We start from the raw sequence: 20,695 nt of genomic DNA, 5'->3' as shown, positions 1-20,695 counted from the left end.
TTATTTAGTCTCATAACTTTCATCTTATTATATATTATGCTCCCCCAATGAACTTTAAAAAAGAGCAAGCCCAAGCACCGCATAATTACACATACTTCTCTTACAAAACCTAAACTTTATGTAATTATCATCCAGTGGTACCCAAATCAAACACATATCAATGTGATTATGAAATTTTGAATTTCTTTCATATTAACCATTTGATAAGTAATGCAGACACTGAATCATACTTTAAAATAGTAATGTAGTGATTTTTCAAGCTAGGAGTATAGTCAAGATAAGTATATGGTCAGGATAATATCTAATTACTGTCATCAATTTTTACTATACTTGTACACTAGAAAATAACTTGCATGTTTAAATAATAAAATTGTATACTGACATACAAGATGACAGTTTCTCACAACTTTTCTAAAGTTTTGGCTCAACTTACCTCAAAAAGTGCGATCGAAGGGTGCGGAGGTTCGGAGACGTAGGGGATTGCCGTTCAGTAGCCAGTTAGCTTACGTTAGCTCCGCCAAGTAGCATTTAGCGTAGCTTAGCCGTAGCGTCGCAGTAAATGGGCGCGGTTTCATCGCCCAACCACAATTCAGCCCGCCCAGACTCCGCCTCTGAACCGGAGCCTGGCTCCACCGGAAGGCTGCATTTCCATGATGGCCGCAGCCATGGATTGGCTTCAAAATCGTGTCTCAGAACGCACGGGTGACGTCAGCGACGCTTCGTCCATTTTTTTTTACAGTCTATGATTGGAACAGCCTTTATCATGGCCGATGCTGTAATACTTCCGGGTCATTCTTCAGTAAGGAAGGTTCCTTACCAAAAAAGAGTTTTCGAACGCACCCCCAGTTTTGGGACTCCAGCCTATGTTCGGACGGCGCAGCTCACTAACAGTTGGTGAAGTTGTGTCGGCTGTTGGAGCTACTCTGGAAAATTCGTCTCGGCCTCTGAGATCAATCTGCTCGTGTCCATCCGGTGAGTTTTCTAAAACATAGGCCCACGTTTGGACGAGTTCAGAGAAGTTCGAGTTAATGTAACGTTCGTCAGTGGCTGGGTGCGGGCGGAACACTGTGATTGGGCTGCTGGTGCCCCACGCAGCTAAACTTGAGTAATGTTGTTTGAGAACTGTTTAGAGGTGAGGTCGCCGTCTGGAACAGGGACGATGTTTTCTCAGAACCTGGACTGGAGACGTTTTAATCCTGATGTTATGAGGTGTGGCAACCAGTGGGCGAGGACCCGGCTAATTCATGGAACCACGAGATAAACTAAACACAGTTTTTCATCACAGGTGACCACCAGAGTAGACCAGAGTCCAGGGACAGACTGCTCCCAACGCTGCCTGATAGCAGCACTTACAGTCAATTCAACAGCAGAGTTGGGAGGGTTAACTGGTAGGCTGGTACAGTTACTACCTGTTACAAAAATTTAATCCAATAACCATAATATCAAAGTAATGTGACCTAATTACTTTTAAGTACTTTGGGATTATTCCCAAATGATTATAAAGACAAAGGTACTAGAATTTAATAAAATGACCAACTTTTACAATTTCTGTGAGATAACTGAACAATGGATAAAATAAATTAAAGTCTCTGTGAGGAATTTGAAAGTGTTCTGGAAAAAGTCTTCTGCTTTGTCGAGCAGGGCCCTGTTCTACGAAGCAGGATTACAGCCAAGGGAGGTAGCTTTGAGGATAGATTCCGGATTCCCTGGGTGCGTTAACTTCGTGCTTCCTCCGTCCTATCTCCTCCACCACACTGGAAGTACTTTCCCAGTCGCCATTTTGAAGACTGTCCCAAAGAGATAATTGCGCTCAGAGGAGAGAGGAGAGAGGATGGAGGAGACCGATCGGAGGAGCTATGATCAAGGAGACACGAGAGCCAGCTTTGCGGAAGTATTTTTACTGACAGACACGCCTCCATATATTATCACTCTCTGATTGGACGCTGCAGCAGCTCAGACTTCACATGAAACTTCACAAACACAACTGAGTTTAATGAGAGAAAAGACGAGCTGAGGACAGGTACAGAGGATCATTCAGAAACTGATCATAAATCTGGTAATAAAGTGTTTGTTGTGAGTTTAAAGCACAAAACACTGAACACAACCATCATCAGATCAATATAACAGAGGATTAATACAGAAAACTGACTGATCAATAATATCTTCCTGAGACACAATAAGGTGGGTTATATTAATATATTAATATAACCCACCTTATCCGATCGTGAACTCTGAAGTTCAGAGTTCACGATCAGATGGGCTGTAGATTAAGGATAAATAATTCATAAATAATCTCACAATTACGCATTTTACCGGAAAAGTGATCCGTGAGCTTCTAAACAGCACACAGAATAAACAGAGAGCAGGTTTTCTTCATGGTAACGTGTTTGTTAAACTGGTTAAAGGAACAGAAAAATCTCTGTTACTGTTTCTGTTTGATCAGAGTTATAACAGCGCACATGCCCAGACGCGCAAACAGCTGTTAGAGCTGACTGACAGACGATCCAGAGTAGTGCTGCACGATTTGGGGAAATGGTGCGATTTGCGATTAGGTGGACAATATTGCGATTGCGATTGTGCTTGCGATTTAATAAAAAAAGTTGTATCTTGATGAGTCTACAGACTTGCTTGGTTATCATGGAGAAAAATTTGAATTGCATGTGCTGACATTGCGATTGCAATAACCTCTTTTGCAATTACGTAATTGCATGTGCTGACATTGCGATTGCAATAACCTCTTTTGCAATTACGTAATTGCATGTGCTGACATTGCGATTGCGATTGCGATTGCGATAATCGTGCAGCCCTAATCCAGAGGTGATCAGCTGATGCCGTCATCACTGAAACACGTCGCTTCATGTGACGCTCTGAAGGAGAGGATGTCCCATTGCTCTAAAAAGGAATCTCCTCCGTTCCTCTCTCCTCTCTTCATTTCCTCGGGTCTCTCCCATGCATCTCTGGTGGGAGGGACTAAGACGCAAGAGAACGACACAAGTGGAGGAAGGAAGGATGGAACTTTGGAGCTTTGAGATGCACTCCCTGTTCTACGACACAGGATCACTCCTCAGCAAGGCGAGTCTCCATGGCAACATAAGCTGAACGGCTAACCTGCTCCGGGGCAGGTTAGGTTCCAGATTGGACTTGGGGACTATAAAAACCCCGCCCACTGACCAATGAGCCCTCACGAAAAAATGGCTTGTCTGTTCTTAGAGGGTCCTGTGCACATTGGAGCCCGACCCACTCTCTTTTTAGGATGACCACCTTTATGAAAGTTACCGGTTTTCCAGGGAGGGGTTGGTAGTACATGACACTTTCTACAGGTAGTTAAAGGGAATGAAGAACTCTCACTGCCGTAATAAGATCTTCAATGCCAACACTTCTGTTCCATGACAATATTTTATTGTCCGTATTAAAATTGTGACAGAAATTCATGTAGGGCTCATGTGGGCTACATATCACACAAAAAATGTAAACACGATAGGAATGAACAAATGAGTAAATTAATCTAAGACATAAATTAGGTATGTTGCATGTTACAGTAAAAGTGCATGGTGAACAGAGCTTTTTCAGGATGATAATGGCACAAAAGATTTTTTTTGCACTACACTTACGCATTTAGACTGTCAGCAATTTTCTGCCAGCACTCCTTCCGTGCTTTAGCAGCGGCGACGGTGTTGCTTTTAACGTTGATTACATGTTTCAGCTCGTCATACTTCCTCATGATCACCTCCTGCTCCTCCTGAGTGAAGTATGTGGTCCTTCTCTCTCCGGCCTGCTCTGACGCTCCAGACTGCTCCATGTTCGCGATTGGTCAGATGCAGTGGGCTCCGCCTTATATGCGTGCATGCGCTCATTGCCTAGCTGGATCCACTTATGAGGTTGATAACCAGCGTCATAAAACCGTGAAGCGAGACCGCTGGCTACAGCGCTCAGTTCAGCGAGGTAGCTCCAAGGCTATCTCGCTAGGCTGAACTTGCTTCGTAGAACAGGGCCCTGGACAGGATTGATTTATGGCACGTCTAGGTCTCTATGACAACACCACGCCGGCTAGTAGAGAAAAGAGAGATCTGTATTTTTCTCTGCTGAAAACAATTTCTGTGATTAATTTTGTAGTGATGGTGGACACTGGAGCCTAACTGTCAGCCAGAAAAAGGAGAGAAGAGCAGAAGAAAGATAAACAGGAGAGAGATGGAGCACGAGCCTAAGGCTAAAGCATAAGCTGTAGGCTAAAACATGAGCTAAAGGCTCAAAATCAAGCTGAGGCTGGTAACACAAGTCAAAGGCTAAAACACGAGCTAAACCAGGCGTCACCAACGTGGTGCCCGCAAGAACCGCTTCAGGTGCCCTTAAGGCATGTTTCAAAAAACAGCACTGGTCACAATGGAGCTCCTTCCTACCATCATTGTTGTGTAAATCAATAATAATAATAGTAAAATATTTACCATTAACCTGTGAGCAGTCTGTTCACATAGTATTACCACTCCTACTGTGATTAATGTTACTGAAAAGTGATCCGTGCAATTTCGTTCAGATAGTTTTTATCAGACAACAGCCTTCATGCCACTCATTTCCTGGGAAGGTCTCAGAAAGGTTGGAGACCCCTGACCTAAAGGCTGATAACATGAGCCAAAGGCTAAAGCACAGGCTAAAGGCCAGGTTACAGTTAGGCTGAATCACAGGCTGACGGCTGAAACACAAGCTAAAGCCTGAAAACAAGCTAAAGCCTGAAACACAGATTAAAGGCCAAAACATGAAAAGGGTGGATAAAATCTGATTCCAGTTTATAAAAAAAGGAAATTTGGGAACTAGGGTTGACAATTTTCCTGTATTAGCTGGGACATCCCGTATTATGGGCTAAAATGGTTTGTTACGTACGGGTCCTCAGTTGTCCCGTGTATTGACGATTAAACTCTTGTAAATCCAGTAGACTGCACTCAACAGATGCCAGATCAGATAAACGGCAGTGGCAGACCACGTCCCAGTGTGGGGGATGCGGGTGCTGAGACACCCACACTTTCACAGACACAGAAAATGAGCCCCCTCACTTTTTACAGAGTGATTAATTGTTGAAAGCATATTGGTCAAGTTATACTGATTGAATGGTGATCATGCCCATCACAGTCAGTTCTTTGACGAACCCACGTTCAGAGAAAGCAGAGAGTTAACAGCAGAGCACTGGAAAGTGACGCCTAAGCCGGCTGTTAAAGGAAGACTAGCTGAAATGTAAGAAATGGATTTTAATTTAACGAGTGATGATAAGTTAAGTTATGTCCTGTTGTTTAATGTGTGAGCTTATATTTTTAATTCAACATTTAATGTAAAACTTATCTAATCCCCCAAGCACTATCATTGTGTAAGATAATGTAATGTATCCCTAATGAAAGTTTTAAATCATCTCTTCCACTTTCAGTTCACACTTCATGTCCTCCCATTAAGCTTTTCACGAGTAGATTAGTTTTAGGTTGAAAAAGATTTGAGACATATGTGAAAGCTGTTGCATTGTATACAGCAGAAATGCATCAAGCCATGCTAAAAAAAGGCAAGACAAAGTTGAAGTAATGTGTAGTGTTGTACGGTCGGTAGGGATGGGTACCTTTCACACCTGAAACGATACGGTACCAAAGCCCTGTACCGGTACTCAACGGTACCAATTTTCGGTACTTTCTTGTGTTTTTGTGGTAGAGAATATCAATTTGTTTACTAATGAAATATAAAAAAAAATAACTTAGCATATTTATTTTTAGATATATGACCTTGCAATGGTGTGTTCATGCCCAGCGTGAAAAATTGCCTACTCTTCTATTCCCTCACAGTCACAAGGATGTGTTTAGGTACCTAAACATGGTACCTTTTGGTTTTACCTGAGTCGATACTCGGTACTTTTGACAGAATTCGGTCGGTACCTATAAAAGTACCTAATTCGGTACCCATCCCTACCAGTCTGTTTGGCATATTCTTCTTTTTTTATCTGTAGTTGGTCTGTAAAAAAGATTTAAGCCTCAGCACTGTCTTTGTGAGAGCAGGGCAGGCAGTCAGAGCATGTTCTCTACTTGATCTGAGAGAAGGAGCGCCCTGGGTCTTTGGTGTCATGATGCATTCGGCGTGCATGGTCAACATCATGACAGAAAGGTAAATGGGAGTAATGTCAGAAGCCGAGTAAAAGATACAGTCAGTCACATGAACAGTCAGATTAACAGATATTAAAGACAGGCCTCAGGCGCTGTCTGTCAGCAGACAATTGTCAGAAACAAAGATAATCTGATTCACACCTGTATCTAATCTGACCTCCAGAGAGACTCTAATGAAGAAATCATTCTAAACTCATTGAAGTATGGAGAAGTTTCTGTGACTGCAGATAGATAATAACTCATAATGAATACTAATCCATACACCTTCATCAGCCCAAAAACTGGGTCCCTGGACTCAGCCCTGAGCTGATCTATGTCTTTTTGAGGAGGCCTCACTGTGGATCTGGATCAGGCCTCTGCTCTGTTCTTCCTAACTTCCCTCAGACATGTCCTCATCTTTGTTTCCAGAGCACCATGAGTCTGAGGGAGATCAGTGAGAATGTGAAGCTGGCCCGTGAGTACGCGCTGCTGGGGAACTACAGCTCTGCTAGTGTTCTGTACCACGGGCTGCTGGAGCAGATCAAGAAGCATGTGTACACAGTGAGGGACAGCAGCTTCCAGCAGAGGTGGCAGCAGGTAAACTGTCAAACACACCTGTCACATCACCCTCAACATGTGTGAGTCCCTCCTAGGGATGGGAATTGATAAGATTTTATCAATACCAATGCTGTTAACGAGCCTGCTAATCGATGTAATTCTTTAACGATTCCCTTATCGATTCCAGCAAATGTTGCATGTCGGCAAATAGTCTGATTTTCAGTGGCAACAATGCCAATCGTACATCCCAGTATAGATAACGGCTTCTGCAAGTTACTGGTGTTTCCCCTCACTTAAGGTTGTGCAGTAGGTGTAATTAAAATTAAGCCACAATTCTGAAACTTTTGAACCCTGTCAACTGAATGGAATTGATAAGGGAATTGACATTCAAAATGATTAATGATATCGATTCTTTAATGGAACCGTTAACAATTCTCAACTGGAATTGGTTTTCGATTCCCATCCCTAGTCCCTCACTGATCCAACACACATACGGACAGTCCTCCTCACTCACAGCAGATGTGTCTTAAGTGTGTGTCTCAATATAGTCACTTCTGAGGGTTGATATTTAGACATAAAAAAACAAGAATGGACAGAAAGAAAGTGAATTTGTAGTTCTAAACATAATGATGATGTTGTGTTTCACCTGCTTTCTGTCTCTCCCAGCATATTTCTCTGTCCTACAGAGTCCATGACAATTACATGGTAATGGATTATTATGCAAATTGGAAAGCAGTGTCATTTAGTGACTTTTAGTGACTTCTGGAACAGACAATAGTGATGTTCCTTACTGAGGAGTTGGCATGTTGAAACTAGTAGTGTTTCACTCAGCTTTAATGATGTTTCAAATGGGAAACAGTCTCATTCTTTTAGGTTTTTCATGACTGAACACGATAGAAGTGATTAAAAATAATCTGTTAATGGTGGATTACTAGTATATATAGTAATCTGGGGTGTTATAAACAACCATGTTCACTGAACCGAAAACCATGACAAAACCGTGATAAGAAGTGAACCATGAGTTATGTGAATGTTCCATCCCTAGTGTTTGTGTGTTGATGTGTGTGTATTTGTTTGTGCCTGTGTCTTTCAAGCTGTGGCAGGAAATCAGTGAGGAGAACCGTCAGGTCCAGGACATCATGTCAACTCTGGAGAACTTCCAGTTGGACTCATCTGCAGTTAAACCCAGTAACCAGGAGGACTGCGAGATACGGCCGATACATGTGGAGCAGAGGTAAACCGTTTGTTTCTACACAACTTCTCCTTCAACTTCTGCTGCTCATTCAGACAGCCCTATGTTTACATTCAGTGAGGATTGGGGTTCAGGTCAATATTCCTGTGTCTGAAACATTCAGAATATTCTGTTTACATGTGGGCAAACAGGGTTATTCCTGTTTACACCGATCAAATCAGCGGCACACGGAGAACGTCATAGCACACGGAGAACATCATGATGCAATGTGCATCATTTCCGCTTTTCAAAAGACTTGTACTCTACTGAAAAGACCAAGATTCCCTGAACATGCTCTGTCTTCAACAGAACATGCTCAGAACACAAATGAATGTTCCTTTGGATGAGGATATCCTGATAGGCATACACATGACCAGATATTCAGGGTAGAAAAGGAAGAACCCAGGGTGATTTTCAGGTTTTTAAAACCAGAATATGAGCATATGCTGGTTTTTAAAAAGGGTTATTGGTCGTGCACAGCCAGTTTATTGCTTATATTCTGAATATGAAAGGGTCAATGACTGCATCTAAAGGTAGCCAGTGTCTGTTATAGGGCTGTCGCTTTTTCAAAAGATCAAGTTCGAAGGAATTTCGAATGACCCATAATTCATTTGAATAAGTTTAAGTCCCCCAACCCCTTCAAAAAATCCACCTGCTGCCCTCAAACACCACAGCACAACCTCATTGTTCTCTTGATTATCTTAACAACCTAACAAAGGGAGCTCCAACTGCTCTAAAATGAAAACACAACAAGGTAAAATAAACAGTCTGTTTATTTTCTGAGATTTGCTAGAAACACAAGTTCATCAACTTGATTGAGATCAAGAGCAGCTCTTTTTTCATTTAGGATATTACCTGCTGAGGAAAACACGCGCTCAGAGTGCACAGACGTTCCTCACACACAAACGTATTCACAGGCCAGCTTTGAGAGTTGCGGGTACCTGTTGCAACCCATGTCTCTCCACCAAAGCAGCGGGTGTCTGTCTACAGACAGCGGAGTCTCCTTCACGTATGCTTGTCCAGGATGCTGTCATGGCTGCCTTTACCAAAATCATTGGATTGAAGTACCTAAACAGGCTCCCCATGGCACCCAGGGCAGCAGCTGCCTTTTCTCCCACTCATAAACACAAGTAGCTTCGTTTGGTGATAGGTCAGCAGAGCATGTGTCAACAGGGTAGTGAATTCTTATGGTGCGGCCACACCAAACGCAAATTTGCGGCGCAATTACATACAAAGTTCATGCAAAGACGCGTTTAGACGCCAGTTCACCTCGGCTGGCGCGTTTGGGGCGTTTGGCTCGGCGTGTTTGGGGCGTTTGGTGGTGGTCAAGGCTGTGCCGTGGCCGTCAATCAGCGATGACATTCACCCTTAACGTCATTGATTTGATGACGTTGGGGGGGGAACCGCCACCTGCTCCGGCTCCAACTCCGCCGGAGGATGGAGGAGAAAACAATCTGTGCGGTGTGCCATTATCCAGAGTTATACGATACGACGTGTGTACTCTACAGAGACCAGAAAAACAGGAGCAGGCTTGGGTGAAAGTCTCTGAGGAGACAGGTTTAGAAGGTAAGTTCTGTAAACATTCATTCCCAGCTGGATTTGCCTGTACGGGCTATCACTGAGTCCGACTGTGTTTTCCTCAGCGGAGTTTTGAGCCTGATAGAGAGGAGGCAAGAGCGGGGCAGGGGCAGAGCCAGGGAAAAGATGGAAGTTCTCTGTGCTCCTCTCTTTCCTCCACCCCTTCATCATCCCCAGGGAGACCCCCGGGAACATGGGTCGGGGGTTCGGGTGGTCGGGTGGAGGTTGGGGGGGTGGAGGATGAGATCGCAGGGAACAGCCAAGCAGGGCTGGTGGAGGTGGATTACCAGGAAGAGGCAGCAGGCATTGATTGTGATCTCCAAAGCTTTCACACACTCTCCTGTCATGCTTTTGAAACCACAGCTCATTGTTTTTCAGATGTTCTTTTGGGCTTTCCGTCTTTAAATGAACGAGCTCTCTACTCCACATGCGCACTGCCACGCTGACGTGCATTCGCCCCTCAGCTTGTCAAAATAGTCCAGCGGCGAGACTCAGGTGTTCACGCGGCGCGTGACAGACGATTTGCGCAAATAAATTTGCAAGTTTGCATTTGGTGTGGCCGTGGCATTAGAGCGCCATTTGTTGAATAACAAGGCAAACAACATCAAATGTCTGATTCATCTGCAGAGACTGCAGGTGGCGTTTCGAGCAGGTTATCTGAGTTCCAACATGAATTTTTCGCCTCATGTTCCACAAATGTTGGAAACGCGGATAAAAAGTGCCAGTCCTGGTCTGTTAACCTCAGGCTGCACATTCTGGCCTTGTACACTCACAGCAGGGCATTTTCAAAAACAAATATCCCCCTTAGTCCTATTTAAAAAGACTTCAGTCCACACACACCAAGCAAATCTGCTGATAAGTGCAGCTCAAAGCATGACAAACCCATGTGTCAGTGTTTGTCAGACTTGAAACCTGTGCCATGCATTCAGATTTAACCCCGCCAATCAGCTGTGACGTTAGAGAAGCAAAAACTCTGTATTCTGGTGTCTACACAAAACCATGAAACCAGAGTTTTTTTACTCGGTGCTGGTCTGGTCCCAATGAGCTCTACTTTGACCCCAGAGATGCCCTGAAACCTGTGTCTGTCGTTCCCTCCACACTGAGCCTGGCGTGTTCCTGCCTGCTCTCTACGCTGTGCTCCAAACCCGGGTCCCATGTGCCAGGGTGCGCGCCCTCTGAGTAAACTGGTGGCGCTGGCGCTCCACGGCACGGTGCTCCCTGTGTGTCTTGGACTTTGGTGGTTCCCTCTGAGCTGTAATCTGTGTGTGAGATGTTTGTCCCTGAGCAGCTGCCCTGATGGAGTCTTATGACTGAGATTAGTAAACATGAGGCCCTGATGTGAGCCTGTTTTGTTCCTTCTCAGCTCTTTGGGACAGCAAACACTTATCAAGGTCTGACCCCTGTTTTCCGTACATACCTCAGACGCTGAGAGTCAGCTGTGTGGTTGCAGGCAGCATATTGTTCATGGTTCTTTTTGTAAAGTATCTTGTGTCAGTAAAAGTATTTTTATACTGAAGAAAAGAATGAAATGAAGAAAAGTGTGAAAGCAGCCTTGTTATTTATTGTGAGTAAAGGGACTTTTCTGTGATAAGGAGGTGTTCTGCAAATCTCACATCTCCTTTCCTGTCACAGACACTCTCCCTGTCCAGTTAGGAGGGTCTCCAACGCCCACAAAGACAGCAAACCTCCAAACAACCGACTGAGTGGGGCCATGAGGGCTCAGCAGAGACACATGCCCCGTGCAGCCAATGGGGACAGAATCAAAGCCTCCAAGAGCCGAGACAAGAAGGAGGCAAAGGAGGCTGCTGGTAAAGCAAAGGATGATAAGGTACGTTACTTTGAGCTCAGCACATAAGGCTTCACAATGTTCAGACACAGATGTTCGCCCTGCTCATGAAACCTGATGACCGCTCTGCTGGCCTGCCCTGTGGGTCCAGCTCTGTGGAGCAGGAGGAAGCAGAGCAGAGGATCAATAACAGGGTGTTTCTGTGTTTCAGAACAAAAGCGATGTTCAGGAGAAAGAAGTAAAGAAGTTTGACGGGACAGGATATGACAAAGACCTGGTTGAAGCTCTGGAGAGAGATATCATATCACAGAACCCAAACGTCAGATGGTTGGTTACACACAGCTAGTCTCTGTGACCTTTGCTAGTATGGAGTTGGATCAGTCTCATAATAAATAAATGCACACAGAAGGATTCACAAATGTATATTGGGATTAATACATAAATGTCTCTCAACTCACAAATATTTTTCTAGGTTCACAAATGTATTTCTGATGCACACACAAATATTACTTGTTTTATGTATTTATAATGGAAATTCACAAATGTCTATATTTAAAATAATTTGCAATTTTTGTTTAAAACAAATAAGTATATTGTGATATTTATTCACAAACTGTTGAACCTGCATTCACAAACTGATGATAGAAACATCTGCCCCTGGTGCTACGTGCTGTAATGAGATCCCTACTGTCCCAAATCTCTCTTCACCTCCCATCCCTAATGAGTAATGAAATATTAGAATCACTTTTATATGTACTTAAGTTTTATTTTATTGTAATTATTTTGATTGGATACTCCCGACTGTAAGATTACCTGAAGCGTTAGTTCATAAAATGATCAAAAGAATTCAGTTACTCTGATTATCTGTCTTTTATGCTCAGGAAAAAAATTGGCTAGTGGAAATTCTGATTGGCTGCAAGCTTCAGAACCTTACCAGCTATATTGGCTGATGGTCCTAAAGTTAACTTGGAGCCCTGCTGTGTGTCTTATGGGCTGTGTTTATATTCTGCATTAGTTATAAATACAGTCTGAAATCAGAGTTTTTTCTCCAGAACCACAGCGGGCTTTCTGCATCATCAACCTGCCAGGTGTGACCTGTCTAACTGTTTCCGCAGGGACAACATTGCAGATTTAGAAGATGCCAAAAAGCTTCTGAAAGAGGCCGTTGTTCTGCCGATGTGGATGCCGGCGTTTTTCAAAGGCATACGACGGCCGTGGAAGGTGAAGTGATGCCTGTGTAGTTTTCATCACCAGTATGTGTGTGTAGACTAAAATAGGAACAGTCTCTGATGTAGTGAATGTTTGTTGTAGGGAGTGCTCATGGTGGGACCCCCGGGCACGGGGAAAACGCTCCTGGCCAAAGCAGTTGCCACTGAATGTAGAACCACGTTCTTCAATGTCTCCTCATCAACTCTGACATCCAAATACAGAGGAGAGTCTGAGAAGCTGGTCCGGCTCCTCTTTGAAATGGTACAGACACCTGGGGTTCCCAGTGAGAAAAGTGTGGGTAGAGATGACTCTGATCAGGACACAGAGGAGTCAGAAGAGCCATGATGTAACACTGGTGAATTCCTACAGGGTGTTTATGGAGTGAGCCTCCAGTGGACACAGGGTGAACTACAGCTTCATTTTTAACCTCGTTAGTCATAACTTGTTTGGCCTCTTGTGTTCTCAGGCTCGTTTTTACGCTCCCACCACTATCTTCATCGATGAGATCGACTCCATGTGCAGCCGCAGAGGAACCTCAGAGGAACACGAAGCCAGCCGCAGAGTCAAAGCAGAGCTGCTGGTGCAGATGGACGGTGGAGTAACAACCTCACGTTTATCAACAACCAGAGATGAAACCTAGATCCATGTTAACCTAATCAGCAGTAAATCACACTAACCTAATCAGCAGTAAATCACACTAAGCGGAGCATTTATTTCACTCTGACGTCTCATTGTAGGTGTGGGTGGCGCTTCTGAGAACGACGATCCATCAAAAATGGTGATGGTGTTAGCTGCCACCAACTTCCCATGGGACATTGATGAGGCTCTGAGAAGACGGTTGGAGAAGAGGATCTACATCCCTCTGCCTTCAAGTAAGTAGTCCATCTGATTCTCGGGGGTGTCAACAAGTGTAAATGAGTCCAATTATTATGGGATATCTAAACCAACACACGGCTAAAATATGAATGATTCTAAACCAGTGACTTGAGTATTGCAGGGCTGCAGTGATAAGTCCACATTATCAAATATGTCAACCATAAAAACCCATTTTTGCATTGTGTTATTGGTTTTATTGTTATCATACACTGAAGTCAAATATCAGGCAGTAAATGTTCATCTGAAGCTTCAGCTCACTGCATGAGGTGCAGTTATTGGATACTGTTATGGAGAAAGATCACTAAATTCATACATGGGTAACACTGATGAGGAAATATCTGCACGGCCCTGACAGCACTGTGCGCTGATGGAGGCTCTGAATCTCTAGAGCCTGTAAACTTCTCTCTCCATTTGAAACAGTTTTGAGGATTTGAGTCACAAACTAGAATAAGGACTCCTGTAACTTTTTTAAAAGTGAGGACCTTTATCCTATGGAGCTCATTGAAGCTCAAATTGCATCTGTCTGACTGGCAAAACTCAGAGGAGCAGGGGCAGAGTACACATGAGCAAAGTGAATATTCAAACCTACTAATATACAAATACTTACTTATCAAAGTTAAATGTAAATAGTTCTCTCTGGGAACACTGTAAATGTACTGATGTAGATCAAACAAAAGTATTTAAACTGATTTCACTGTTAAACTAACAGTACCTCGATGTTTTTATATTCTGTTTTTGACCACTCTGTGTTTTAGACAACTTAACAATAACTGATGAACTGATTATGTTGGTGTTAAACATTAGAATAGAATAGAATAGAAATAGAATAGAATAGAAATAGAAAATACTTTATTTATCCCCGAGGGGAAATTCAAGAGTCACCGCAGCATTTAAGAAAACAAAAGTAAGAAAGAGTATAGAAAGTGCAAAAAGGTCCATAAGAAATTAGATGACGACATCCCGTCCACCACTCGTCCACCACTCTCCAGCCCAGCCAGTCTCCACCTCCACAGGGTCCAGGACTGAGCCTCCCCAGAAGTCTGTTCAGTCTCTGTCTCCTGGATCCTGTCTGCTCACAGCAGGCGAAGCTCCTCCAATGTGGGGCCGGCGTCCAATGTCAGCTCCGTCAGCCACATCCGTGAACAGCACGATGCCACTGGGTTAGCACGGCTAGTTCATCCATCCCCTGGGGCTAGATCCCACGTTCCCAACAACGATGGATGGAAGGACAGGTCCACGTCGTCACCTCCCAGCTCACATTCGATAACCAGCACGTCGTCCTCACCTCCTCCTCCTCAGCTCGAGGGAAATCATCAAGCCCTACACTAGTTAGCATTGACATGCTACAGGCTGCTAACAGCTAATTTCACATGTAAACAATGCAGCCATGGTTACATGTAGGATCTCCAGACAAACACAGGAGAAAAGTAGTAAAAAATACTGCTGAAGCCACAAAAAGTTTGGTGTCCGTGACCGACGAACCATACAAAGTGATGATCCACTCCAAATACAAAGATTACGAAAAAGAGACGAAAAAATTACAAGAAACGGACAAAGACGAGAGAGCTGCTGCAACAGGCAGCTACTTGGGCGGCGCCTAGCAACGGAAAGTTGCCACATTAATCTGAGGGACTATGGTCACTGATTCTTGTAAGTACAACAGAACTTCCATATGTCATTTGCTGAGTATCTGTTTAATTATTTGACTTTTAAAAGAAGGAGAAATAACGTAACTATGCAGCAACATGAGGTGAGTCTGAAATACTGCTGACTCAGGATTAATTTGAGTCCCAAGTGACTGAGGCCTTGTACCCACTTAGCAGGGCATTTTCAAAAACAAATATGTCTCCTCATTCATTTTTTGAAATACTTACATCCACTCACAGTGGGAAAACCTGCGTATAGGTGCAGCTTGAAGCATGACAAACCCATATGTGACAGTGTTGTCCAGACGGGAAACCCATGCCAGCCAATCAGAATGAGCTCCTGTTATTCAGTTAGACGTTTGGGAACCAAAAACTCTGTTTCCCAGTGTAAACATGAAACCAGAGTTTTCAAAAAACATTGTTTTTAGTGACGTCAAACTGCGACTTGTGTGGATGACAGGGCTAAAGGTTTAAAAATATATAAGATTTCCCAGATACCTGGCTACGTGTGGACATGGCCTAAAATACTGCTGACTCAGGAGTCATCTGAACCCCAAGTGAATGAAATACTGCTGACTCGGGATTCATCTGAACCCCAAGTGAATGAAATACTGCTGACTCGGGATTCATCTGAACCCCAAGTGAATGAAATACTGCTGACTCAGGATTCATCCTTCTCTCCTGTGCCTGCAGCTAAGGGCCGTGTGGAGCTGCTCAGGATCAACCTGAAGGAGCTGGAGCTGGCCACCGACGTGGATTTGGATAAAATAGCCGAGCAGCTGGAAGGATACTCTGGAGCAGACATCACCAATGTGTGCAGGTTAGCCTCTCTGTTGGATTACATACAGCTAAAGTTCACTATTACAACTATTTCTATTTGCTGAATGTTAGAATAATATTAGAGAAAAGTTTTTAGAGGATTTCGTTACTTGCAAAGTCAAAAGTTCACATACATACCCATTCCCCATCTCTTCTTAAAGATGTTATGAGGAGGATCTGTTTTAATTGCACTCCCTTGCCACCTTGTGGCCCGGAGTCTCTGCACACTGTCGTAAATGAGTTTTAGTGAGGTGTGTTTGTTTTGGGATTAAATGGATGGATCGGAACAAATTTTATTTTTCAAGACAACTTTTTGCTGGATACAATTTGCTGAGGTAAGGTATTTATCAGTACAGTTATGCGGAGCTATAGTTTGAAACGTGGCGTCAAGCAAACGTTGCAGTAGCTGTGTATATGAAGTGCTATTGGCAGCTCTGTGCTCCGGCGTATTTGTAAGATAACGTGACAACAAGTAAACACTGTCAGTTTGTAAGCAGTTTAGTACCTGGCTATAATTAGCACAGCTGGCAGCCCGGTGCTCTAAGACATGTCTTTAATATGTAACATTAGTGAATCCTCGTTGTGTCCTACCAGTCATCTACCAATCAGAGCTAACGTAACCTCACTCTACATTTTATTGATAGACTCTCAAGTTTAAACAGACCACCTCAGAATAACTGCTGACTGTGGGTTGGAGTCAACATTATCACAAACAGTTAAGCCCCTGTGTTAGCCTCTCGCTCGTGCTCGCTTCTCTACTAAACTTTATTATCCGACGTGGTGTTGTCATAGAGACCCATTAATCAATCCGGTCCTGCTCTGCCCAATCGGAAAGCTAAGAAGTAACAATTTAAAATAACCTGTAACCAGCAATACTGGTGCTGCTCATCTAATTATAAAGTGTGGATTACAATCGAGCATTTATCTAGAAGAGAGACTTTTTCAAGCTCACTCTAGACTCCTCACAGCCCCTTTAATGTAGTGTGTGGAATTTCCTTTACATCAGTAAATCTTGATAGATTGTTGAGAAATTCCTTTAGTTCCTTTGGGAAGCCTGGGTTTATGTCTCAATCAAGATGATTTCTAACCCGCAGATGTCTGATTAGGTCATATTTCAGTAAATCATACTTCCTCATTAAGTTTTTAAAGTTACCTCCATCCATCTGTTATTGTGCAGAGATAAGCAGAGATTACCCAAAACCAGTTTTGGTTTAATTTCATCAAAAACTTAATAAAAGTAACCTATATTTGACTCTTGGAATTGAAGTTTCAGCTCTTTCTTTATTTCAACAACTTCACTGTGTAGTTTTAAAGGTGGCAGACTTATTTACATTCACATTGAAAGCTGCACCATTTTATACATTTTGAATTTAAAAATACAGCCAGGAAAAGCATGTACAGTACTGTTTCAGTGCTCTACAGCACTGTTCAGTTATATTCTACCTTTAAATGATTTTTTTAAGAAAGCTTTGTTTTAGTCTAGTTTTATTTTTTTGTTAAAGGTGTAGCCTGTTGACCCTGTAATCACGAACAAAAACTCAGGAAAGGGTTAGAAATACAACCCGTCACCCGGCCTCTCAGGATACCTTCATGTACCCAATGAACACTGTTGGACCATTTTTAAACTTAAATCTCAGAAAAATTTAAACTGATAACAGACTTTTCTGCATTTCAATGGGAGTCCAGGCAGAGAAACTCTGTGTATGGTGATGGATACACACACCGGCCCCCATTTATCAATCTTTTGTGGGAATTGGTGCAGATCTGGGTGTAAAAACGAGTTTACGCCAACGTTCGGGTGTGATTTATGAAACGTGCGTACCAGGTACAATCACGGCGTACGCCTAATCAGCTGTTGATAAATGTGGCGGCTGAAAACAATCATAATTTACGTAACATACCCCCAAATATTCAAGGTTCAGCTAGCCAGACCCATGGAATCTACGACATGAAGTGATTACGAGAAAAAGGGAACTTCTCCATGCTGGTAATCGACAACGCCATAGCAACAGAGGTAGAGGCGAAAAAGTAGAGCTAATCAGAAAGAAAATCACCTGCAAGGAAATCACTGCAGTGATTCAGCAGCGTGGATGTGACAAAGCAAAATACAGCAGAGTTTTAAACATTTAATTAACACATCCTTCGTTTATACCTTGATTAATTTATCTGTAATATATTTGACTATTAGAAGCCACAATATTATTCATTGTTTCCGTTCAGGTCCAGAAACGTGAAAAGTTGCCTTCTAAAAATGTGTTTGAGCTCTGAAAGAAGCTGCAGACTCCAGCCTGAACCTGTCACAGACTGAGGAGGGAGTGGAGCTGAAGTGTGTTGATTGTGCGCAATTATGTACGGGTAGACCAGAGTTTTATGATTATTGGTACCACGAGATGAGCACATAGGTTGTGATCTCATGTGAATGAACGTCCTTTGTGAAACAGTCACTTTTTCACGCACAGGTCACTTTTATATGATAATATTATGAGGAGTAAAATAATCATCTCCACTATAAATGCTGTAATCAAGACGGCTTCCTTAAAAAGCTCCAGGCTAAAAGTTTGATTCAGCGTCATCTGAATGTTCTCTGCGGAGACTTTGTCATGGACAAGGGAGTGTATTACAAACTGATAACAACATCTCTGTTTTTAATTTTTTTAAGTAAACTTGCGATGCTCTTTCATAGCGATGTATTTTACAGATAGGCGGAAGAACAGTGAAATGTTGGAAACATTCTTGGTGTCATATCTAATTCAATGATCTAAATACTAATCTAAATCAGTTTTTAGTTCTGAAAATGTTTTGCGCTCATATGATCTAATAATTCGTCTCCAGAGACAAATTTCCCTCGCTGCACTGTGCTCCCCACTGACTTGAAACTTGCGTACACGAACTCAGACCTGGCGTGGGATTTGAGCGTACCTGACGCCCACGTTCACATTGATAAATGCTGATCTGTGCGTGGAAAGGAGCGTACACCCATTTTTCAGGAGTACGCACGTTTGGTAAATGAGGGCCACTGTGATTGGATTATTGTGTTTGAGGGTGAGACTTAGCCATAGGTCACTTAGTTGTGTAGCACCAAATCACTCAACAACCTTCCTTTGAACAACTTACCTTGTGAACCAGGTGAAGGAACCCGTCTGGATTCATCCCCTCAGCTGTGTGTGTGTGCAGTGATTGAGCCTTTGTTGAAGCCTGCTTGTTGTTTGGTGCTGCAGGGACGCCTCTCTGATGGCCATGAGGCGGAGAATCGAGGGCCTCACTCCAGACGAGATCCGCAACATCTCCAGAGATGAGATGCACATGCCCACCACCATGGAGGACTTTGAGTCCGCGCTGAAGAAGGTGTCCAAATCAGTCTCTGCAGCTGACCTGGAGAAGTACGAGAAGTGGATCGAAGAGTTCGGCTCCTGCTGAGGAATTAGAGGACCCCTTTGGTCCACGTTTAGATTTGTAAACATCTTAACAACTGCTTTGAGTGAGAAGGTGGGGTCAATAATTAAAACAGGAAAAAATACAGGAGATGGACACAGAGCACAAAAACTATAACTATGGTTAATCCATAGACTGGCTTCAGGTGTTATTGTCAGGGTCAGAGGGGATGAAGCAGAAGGAATGATCTAAAATCATGAAGTCACAAAATGAACTGAGTGTCTGAGGTATAAAGAATCAGCTAACACACACACACACACCACCTGAGTTGTGGTGTATCTCTAGGTGTGTAAGTGTTGATCCAGTGATTTACCTCTCAGTGTGTTTTAGATGACTTTAGTTTTATCTGTGACACTGGCTTCCTTTGCTTGTTCTGGAGGTGGGAGGTGATTTTCTATGAATAAAGTATAAACACAACGCAGCGGCTGTCTGCTCAGTGAGTTTTATGTGTAGCTAAAGCTTTTCTTACTGCAGTCTGATTGGCTCCTGAACCCTCCTGAGGTCTGCTGATGCTCTGTTCTTCTCCATCCAGGTGTATGTGCAGGTTCTCAGGTGCTCCACAGGTGTGTTTTCTCCCTGACATTAGTTTGGCTGTCTTGTGAGTCAGGATTCGACACACTGTCAGTTATTAGAGTTAAAGCCAAACACTCAAATCAGATCAGACTGTGACCTTCAGCTGTTTCTCATCAGGTGCTCATCATTTACTCGGCTGCAGTGAAAGTTTTTACACATTTAGAAAGGAAACTGTGCAAACTGTCAGGTCTGTGTTGGGGCACTGACTCCATCTGACTGTCTATCAATCTAGAAACCAACAGGAGGGGCCTGGAGAGACTGACAGGACCTCAGCCTTGACCCCTAACCCCACTCCAGCACACCTGATTCAAATGAATGGCTCCTTATCAGGCTGGAGCAGAGCTTAGGGTGCTTCCCAATGTGCCAAAATGCAGTCTCCTATCTCCTCCCTCCTCCGCGACACCGGAAGTACTTTGTGAGCAGCCATACTGGAGGACATTCCAAAGCGCCAAATGTGCTCGGAGGAGAGAGGAGAGAGGAGACTGAGCTGGAGGAGGCATAATCGAGGAAACACAAGTGCAGGCTTCGCAGAAGTCTTTTCACTGACATACACGCCCCCTTGTGACGTATCAGAGCCGGCTTTAAAGCGTCAGCTGTCCACCTGTGTGAAACGTGAGCACCATGGAGCAAGATAAGCTGTTTAAGTGTAAAGCCTGGCTCACACTACAGGGTCTCGCCCAGATTTAACCCAGATTCGGTCCTCCCCACAATCAGGGAAGAAATCTGGTCAGGGACTAAAATCAGCCCTGACGTTCGGGCAAGATTATCTTCTAGTGTGAGCGGTTGACAGATGAATCTTTAGCCCCACGATCGTCTCACAGACTCGTCGGAGCCGCCCCGATAATTTTCAAACATGTTTGATATTTATCTGGATGATTAC

The 20,695-nt window shown here is 43.5% G+C and overlaps 2 protein-coding genes across 3 annotated transcripts in view; one reads left to right on the top strand and one right to left on the bottom strand.

The window, feature by feature from the left end:
* The window catches only part of agr2 (anterior gradient 2), a 41,234-nt gene extending 22,190 nt beyond the window's left edge, over positions 1 to 19,044 (bottom strand). The window contains exon 1 of one of the 2 annotated variants that reach the window (XM_074687378.1): positions 18,925 to 19,044. The gene's annotated coding sequence lies outside the window, so the exon portion shown is untranslated. The remainder of the gene's footprint in view (positions 1 to 18,924) is intronic. The other variant, XM_074687380.1, reaches the window with a different exon arrangement.
* On the top strand, positions 780 to 19,227 carry katna1 (katanin p60 (ATPase containing) subunit A 1). Its single transcript, XM_074687350.1, has 11 exons — positions 780 to 972; positions 6,537 to 6,704; positions 7,760 to 7,899; positions 11,107 to 11,302; positions 11,472 to 11,587; positions 12,376 to 12,481; positions 12,572 to 12,730; positions 12,936 to 13,062; positions 13,207 to 13,341; positions 15,685 to 15,811; positions 19,029 to 19,227. The coding sequence occupies exons 2-11, from the start codon at positions 6,543 to 6,545 to the stop codon at positions 19,225 to 19,227; spliced, it is 1,467 nt and encodes a 488-aa protein (XP_074543451.1). The 5' UTR covers positions 780 to 972; positions 6,537 to 6,542.
* Positions 19,228 to 20,695: the final 1,468 nt, after the last annotated feature.

This window comes from Halichoeres trimaculatus, unplaced genomic scaffold, assembly GCF_033239565.1.
Source record: "Halichoeres trimaculatus isolate MK-OKI-2021-1 unplaced genomic scaffold, fHalTri1.1 fHalTri1_scaffold_14, whole genome shotgun sequence".
Taxonomy (NCBI): Eukaryota; Metazoa; Chordata; class Actinopteri; order Labriformes; family Labridae; genus Halichoeres; species Halichoeres trimaculatus.
Note: the sequence above shows the minus strand (reverse complement) of the source record. Positions and strands in the feature narration are given on the sequence as shown.